Raw genomic sequence first — 7,997 nt, forward strand, 5'->3', positions numbered from 1 at the left:
AAACATATATGATGATATATGGTTGTTGCCAGTTAATCTTCTGATATCTAGAAAATATAAATATTTCTCTGATTGGAATAGAAAACAGTCAACCAGTCTCTAGAAATGTGACCTGTTCCTACTGCAAGGAAGGAGGATGAGTCCCAAACTACTGACCTAACCTAACATTACAGTGATAGCTGAGGGTTTTCTTTACCATTCAAATCATTCTAAAATAAATACAAGCAATTTTTTATTTATTATTATTAATTCACAATGATTTTTTCTATTATTTGTTTTTTCTCCACAATAATCAGTTAATTCAACTCTCAGCTGCTCACCTCCTTCCTCAGGGGCTACCTGTACATGCAGTGAACTCAGCACTGCCCACCAGTGGAGGAATTCACTTAACATGGCAACGCAAAAGACACATGGAAGTATGAGGACAGTGATATATGACAACGATTGAAACAGACATCGCTATTTACATACGTGAGGGAGCAGAAATAAGTCTTTAGTGATTAATTTTGTGATGTATCCTGCAGAATCCTCTAAATGTAAAGCTGGAAAACTGTCAGAATCTTCATAAATAAGGAGGATAAAGTGGATTTGGGTGGTTCACTGTTCTCATAAGGCAAATTCATGCCCAAAATCAGCTTCTCTCACAAAGATAATGTCAAATTCAGGCTTTTAATATGGCATGTGTACTAACTTTGCTCTTTATGCATTAATGTAATTTAGCTAAATTCAAAGATGTATATCTTCATTAAGGGTTTGATTTTGAAAGCCCTGGTAAAAATCCTAAATTTATTTGATAAATGAAGTATATATATTTTTCACAATTATCTGGCATCCCCCTGAAATCATCTTGCGACCCCCAGTTTGAGAATCACTGATGTAACAGACTTTGAAATTCTGAAAAAATCTCCTTATGTTTAGGTGATTTTTCATTGTCATACATACCATGTCATTATGCAATGTCATTATACATCAGAGCTGAAATCTTCCAGTTCTGAGCTGAACAGGCTCATGAGGGCCTTGGCAGCACTGGACATCATATGGAAAGTATCTTCACATATATCTATGAGGTAAGGGTTTTCTTTCCTAATTTGTGTTTCAAGTCCAGTATTCTTCCTTCTCATGAGAGCACAATTGTCCAGTGGGACACTAGTGACTTGTTCACAGTTAAGTCCATGAGACTGCAGGACATCCTTTAGTTCCAGCAGAAATGTTGAGGCATTGGCAATGTTATCTTTCCTACTACGTTGGCCACATTATCATCATCAAAAAAGCGAACAAGGATATTTAGAAATTTTGTCCATCCTCTGACTATATGCTTCATCAACATTGAGTGAAAATGTACATTTTTGAGCTTCTTGGACTTTTTTTAAATGCAGGTGCTAAGCCATAGTTTTGCCAAAGCATTTTTATCTTTGGCTGTTTTTTACACAGATTAACTTAAGGCTGGGAAATTTTTGAATGACAGATTGTGTTCTGCAATGAACACACACTCTTATTTTTAAGTCACACAGTCAGTCATTGATGCTGGTATGTCAGCTGTTGCCCGGACAGCTGCTGTATGTCCAGGGTCTGATTCATGATGTGATGGCGCTTTCTAGTCGCTAAATTCATATCTCAGTTTTCACTAGCACAACGTACAGAAACAAATACTGGCTCTCTCACTTTCTTGCAGCAGCTACCATCTCTGCCTATTTCTTCCATCCATGCTCAGCACCATTTATTTTGAAATCCGTTACTGGTTAGGATGACTACGACAGGCTGCAATTACAAGATGCTGTTCACCAAAGTCTCAGTTCTATGTGTATACTGGTTAGATCTAGACAGCAGCTAGATCTCAACCAATCATCTTCTAAGACCCACCCCACTCAACTCATGACTGGTTAGTAATGTGTTCTGTCGAGAGCGAAAACTGCATTGCTCTCATATGTTGGTAGATTAATTCAATTGATTCTAACATCATGTTAGCCAATATTTGAGCATAAATAAATTGTTAATGTGTATTTTATATTTTTTCCACAGTCATTAAAACATCACACGCATAGAGAACCAGCAGGGTACCAGAATACTTTAAGCCCTGCAAGGAACACTCTAAGAAAGAGTTTAGTGGATCTGTGCCTTCACACTGACTAATTGTTGCATCAGAGCAGGTAGACAGATTAATCATAAAAATATATTATTAAAATGTGTAACTGAAAGGTGTTTAGAGTTGTGTATAGTACTGTGTGTGTGTTTGTTGTTACCCAGAGGTGATGGCGTCGGTATTTCCTCGTTGCCAGTCTCTCTTTTGGTACTGAACAGCTAATCTCTGAAGAGCCTGAAAAACATCACAATCACCTGATTTCTGATCTAAGATCAGATCAAAGGATGGGTGTAAGCATACTCTGGAGTCAGTACTTCAATATCTGTCAGGCAAAATATTGGATTTAGTACTTATATTAAAATCCAGATACCACTGTGTTTCACCTCTGAGAATTTTAGCAACAAAGTCACATATAAATCCAGCCACAGAGTATTCCTTCTATGTCACATGACTATGTAGCCCATCATAGTGATGCCCAACCTGGGGTTCCAAATGTGCATATGTCCATGCTGCAGCACATCTGACTCAAATAATGGGTCGTTAGGTGGCTGGGCATACCCTGACAACAAACTGTTGTAGACCTATTTCATTTGAACCAGGTGTGTTGCAGCAGTGACACTGTGAAAACCTACAGGACACTGGCTCAAGAGGTCCAGAGTTGGTGATACCTGCCCTAGGGGCTCCCCAAAGACCACAGGAGGTTGGTGAGGTATAACTTTCTAGGTCCTGTGGGATTGTTAAAATGAAATCCATGCCCACACAGAGAGGAGTTGAGGAGTATCTGCTTCAGTTTTTAACATCTGGATATTTCATACACATGGAACTGGCATTTTGGGGCCTGAAAACTTAAAATCAGGTCCCAAAGTAAAAAATGTGGGTCTTTAAAATCCGCTATACAAAATATTCAGAAACATGTATTCTAAGACACATGAAATATGGTGAGACAGAGGAGGAGCAGGACCCGGGGGAACCCCACAGAGTCCAGAGCCCCCAAGCCCCTCTCACTACATCTAGTAACCCATCAGAACATCGCCGGGTCTTATGGCCTGCAGCACGCAACGCATTAGAGTGGCAGCGGTTTGACGAAGATGTTGATTCAGCTCTTGGAGCAGCATCAAAGGGGGGAGTGGACCAGCAACTCCAACTACTGAGTACCTTGATTGTCAACATTGGCGCAGAGATATTTGGCATAAAACAACCAAAAGCCAATGCAAGAGATACTGCAACACCCAGGAAGGAAAGAGCTGAGATCTCTGAAACATCAGCACAAGAGAACAAAAGAGGAGGACAGACCAGCCCTAAGAGAGCTCTGGAGCATCCTTAGGACGAAACGAAAGAGCAGAGTACCACAAGATTAGAGGCTGGGAGAGGGCTCGCAAAAGGGCTGCCTTCATAGCCAGTCCATTCAGATTCACTAAACAGTTGCTTGGGCAGAAACGCAGTGGTCATCTCATGGCCTCAGGAGAGGAGATCAACAAACACCTAAGTAACAGCTATAGTGACAGCAGGAGAGAGGAAGACCTGCCCCCCTGCAGAGAGCTGATTCCACCACCAGAGCCCTCCATCCAGTTTGTCACCAGCGAGCCCACCCTGGCAGAAGTCAGGAAGGTGGTTAGAGCAGCGCAAGCCAGTGCTGCTCCAGGGCCAAGTGGAGTGACATACAAGGTGTATAAACAGTGCCCGAGACTCCTGCAGAGGATTTGGAGGCTCATTAGGGTAATATGGCAAAGGGGGAAGGTAGCCAAGCAGTGGCGTTACGCAGAAGGTGTGTGGATTCCAAAGGAGGACGCAAAGGACATCATCCAGTTCTGGACCATCTCTCTCCTTAACGTGGAACGCAAGATCTTTTTCAGGGTCCTTGCCAACCAGCTGACAGAGTACCTCCTAAGGAATTCATACATCAACACTGCAGTTCAAAAGGGTGGGGCTCCGGGCATACCAGGCTGTATAGAGCATACTGGAGTGGTCACTCAGCTAATCTGTGGAGCAAAGGAAAACCAAGGCTTGACCTCACCAATGCTTACAGATCCATCCCACACAAGCTTGTGTGACAACCCTGATGGCACACCATGTACCCGAGAAGATTTGTGAGCTTATTCGGGACTACTATGGTAGCTTCAGCTTGAGATTCACTTCAAGGGAAATAACATCTGCATGGCATCATTTGGAGAAAGGCATCATCTCTGGCTGTACCATATACCATAAGCTGTTTGCTTTAGTGATGAACATGCTTGTCAAAGCAGCTGAGGCGGAATGTCAAGGGCCCCTGTCCAGATCTGGCATCCGCCAATCCCCAATCCAAGCTTTTGTGGATGATCTCACTGACATCAACATCAGTGGCAGGATGCTGATGGCTCCTCTGTGGATTGGAAAGGCTCTTTACATGGGCAAGGATGTCTTTCAAGCCATCTAAATCAAGATCCCTGGTCCTGAGGAAAGGGAAAGTGGTGGATAAGTTCCGCTTTCAAGTGGATAGAGCCCAAATCCCATCAGTGACTGAAAAGCCTGTGAAAAGTCTGGGGAAGATTTTTGATGGCACACTGAAAGATACAGTGGTAGTTCAGTCCACTTGCAGGGAACTGAAGCTCTGGTTGTCAGCAGTGGACACGTCAGGCTTCCCTGGAAAGTTCAAGGCATGGATCTACCAGCATGGGATTCTGCCTAGACTCCTCTGGCCATTGCTGATTTACAAAGTCTTAGCATCTACTGTAGAGGGCTTAGAGAGAAGCATCAATGAGCTCCTTCGCAGATGGCTTGCCTTACCGAAGAGCCTCAGCAGCATTGCCTTGTATGGCCACACCAACAAGCTCCGGCTCCCCTGCACCAGCATAGTAGAGGAGTTCAAGGTCACCAGAACCAAAGAGGTGCTGCTTGACAGTGATTCATCAGAGTTTCTTCTGCAGGCATTACTGTAAAGAACTGTTGAAAGTGGCAGGCCCATGAAGCAGTCAAGCGAGCAGAGGCAAGACTGAGACACAGTGTCCTGGTAGGCTCCTTGGCAGTTGGACGAGCTGGCCTGGGGATGCACTTAAGACCTCACTTGGACAAGGCTCAGGGGAGCGACAGAAGGCAGCTGATTGAGGAAGAGATCCGAGCAGAGGTGGAGGAGGAGTGTCACAGCAGGACAGGGACCTTGCAGCAACAGGGGGCTTGGACAAACAGGGACCAGGCATTGGCACAGAAGATCACCTGGACAGAGATGTGGAAGTGGGATCCAGCAAGACTTCGATTTCTGATGCAGTCGGTGTACGATGTCCTTCCAAGCCCATCCAATCTGCACAGCTGGGGTCTTGTAGAAACACCAGCATGCCCATTATGCCAAGCAAGGGGTTCCCTGGAGCACATTTTGAGCTGCTATCCAAAGGCCCTGGGAGAGCGGAGGTACATGTGGCGCCACAACCAGTTTCTAAAGGCAGTAGCGGATGCTATCAGCACAGGGATCCAGCAAGCCAAACACTAGCACCAGCAAGGCGCAACATCACTTTTGTCTAGGCAGCAGAGAAGCCTCCCAACTAGCTGAAGACCTTAACAGGCTTACTAGCCTTGGCTCATGACTGGCAGCTGCATGTGGACCTGACAAGACAGTAGGGCTGCAACGAGTAGTTGACGTTGTCGACAATAGTCAACAATAAAAATAGTCAACAATGAATTTACCGTCAACTATTGTTGGAAAAAAAAAAAAAAAAAAACTACAGCTTGAGACATCATCTTATACCTACAGTATATCTGAGAGTTGCCCATGCGCAAAGAAAAAAACTACAGAGTGAGACATTGTCTTTTTTTCCTATCTCTGCTGAGAGTTGCACATGCGCAATAAAGTCCACCAGGGGAAAAATACGGCGACTGACCAGGGAACAAAACAGCGGAAGAGGACATCAAAAGTCTGGGATAACTTCACGTTAAACTTATAAAATAAATTAAATACATGTGAGATTTGTAAAGCGGCCCTTGCATACCACAGAAGTACATCTGCAAAGCTCAAACATTTAAAGAAGACACACGTCGCACTTACATAACAACCTCATGCATGCAGCTGAAAGTGAAATATGGGCCATTTAATAATTATGAGATACACAATCCAATTGGTCGACTAGTCGTTTTAATTGTTAATGATTAATCGACTATCAGAAAGTCATTAGTTGAAGAGGCTCACGAGTGTAAGAAGGCCAAGTACCAGGAGCTGGTTGAGAACAGCAGAGGGAGAGGGTGGAGGGCACGCTGTGAGCCAACTGAGGTGGGTGCTAGGGGATTTCCAGGCCAGTCTCTGCACCGCGCACTCCGGCTCCTTGGTGTCAGAGGGTTGCAGGAGAGGAAAGCCACCAAGAACGTAAGTGAAGTAGCGGAGAGTGCTTCCAGGTGGTTGTGGATCAAAAGAGGGGATCCATGGTGTACAAGCTGCTTGGGTCTCATCACCCCCAGCTGGGTCGCCCAGGTGAGGGTGTCTGAAGATCAAAGACCCGAAACACCCAATGACCCTGGGTACTTCACTGATGATGTGTCCAAGCTGACCATCTATGTAGACGGTGTTTCTTTATTACTTAAAACTAGTACAGAGCAATTGTCAGTGGTGGCCTGTAAGACAATACTTCTTGTGCATTGATTGTCCTTGTTTGCATTTTGCTCGTTTTTTTTATTTTTTTAATTTTTTGGTGTTGTGTTGTTACTCTCCCCGCTAAAATACTTCAAATTTACTAGTTCTTCTACTTACTTCTAGTTTACTTTGAATTGTCTTAGATGTAAAATGGGATGTACAAATAAACTTGCTTTCCCCTAAATTGCCCCTTTGAGAAAAATAAAGATGAATAAAGAGCTATGTCTGCAGCAGTTGTTCACACAGAAGCTGCAGCCACAGATAAACTCTGCAGAATTTCAAATTAAAAGTATAAAAATAACTAGTTGATTTTACTGTTTCTGATATTTTCATTTTCAGTCAGAACTATCTGTTTAGAAAATGAGCTGGGAGTATTTGTACCCATTCTTCCAGCACAGAGCAGGGTTTTTACACGCGCATTCACATTTATCAGATGTTTACACACACACACACACACACACACACACACACACACACACACACACATGGAATTCTCCACCAATGTACAGAAGCACAAAGCTGACAGTTTTCCTGAAAAAGCCTCACTTACAACTGCAGAGAAGTTAAATCACATTTAACCAAAGAATATCTGCCCTGGATCAGCCTGAAAATAAAGCTTGATTCGGGTGTTTTCCACAGCTTTACATTTGGTCACCAGTGTTTCTTGTTTCTAAAATGTCTCCACATGGGTTTTAACCACACAAAACACTCAGGTCCAAATACGGAGCTCAGATCAATAAATTATGAGCATTTCCAGTAGACAGTGGAGGTGTCAGTGACAGTAAGACTGGACTAAAATAGAAAGAATACTCACCTGACCGTACTCTTTCTCTATAGCTGCTCTTTGCTTACTGAAAGACCTGAAAGAAACAAACCATGTTACATGCCTGCAGATTAAGAGCTTTAATCCAGGGTTTCTGATCTGATCAGTCTTTGTCTGATTGGTGCAGATTTCTTCAGCCTGGTGAATCCCAGCTCACCTGATCTCTTCCAGCAGCTCCATGTCCTGATTCTGTTTGTTCTGTAGTTTGCTGAGCTGCTCTGAGAACACCAGCTTCACCTGTTGGTTCTCCTTCACCTGAACACAAATTTTTATCATCAGCAAACTACCTACAACCTGGTACGAGGTGATAATCACATGGTTATTCTTGTACAGAGAGTTTCGTTATGAAATTAAACGAAGCTAGCTAGTCCATTTTTTCCCAAAATCTCAACACTTTTCCTCAAACATTTTAACCCTTTAGGTTAACGAGAAGTAGGTCGTGTTAACCCTATATGTGCCTGAATTTTTAGGTTTTTATAGGCATAATGTAAATGAGAAAAAAT

At 43.3% G+C, this 7,997-nt stretch overlaps 1 protein-coding gene across 1 annotated transcript in view; it reads right to left on the bottom strand.

Moving 5' to 3' along the window:
* Positions 1-7,777, bottom strand: part of LOC121642594 (F-BAR and double SH3 domains protein 1-like) — a 44,204-nt gene extending 36,427 nt beyond the window's left edge. The window contains exons 1-3 of the mRNA XM_041989352.1: positions 7,652-7,777; positions 7,486-7,531; positions 2,241-2,314 (exon numbers count right to left, since the gene is read on the bottom strand). Coding sequence (XP_041845286.1) covers positions 2,241-2,314; positions 7,486-7,531; positions 7,652-7,770 — 239 coding nt within the window. The 5' untranslated portion in view covers positions 7,771-7,777. The remainder of the gene's footprint in view (positions 1-2,240; positions 2,315-7,485; positions 7,532-7,651) is intronic.
* Positions 7,778-7,997: the final 220 nt, after the last annotated feature.

This window comes from Melanotaenia boesemani, chromosome 7 (assembly GCF_017639745.1).
Source record: "Melanotaenia boesemani isolate fMelBoe1 chromosome 7, fMelBoe1.pri, whole genome shotgun sequence".
Classification (NCBI taxonomy): Eukaryota; Metazoa; Chordata; class Actinopteri; order Atheriniformes; family Melanotaeniidae; genus Melanotaenia; species Melanotaenia boesemani.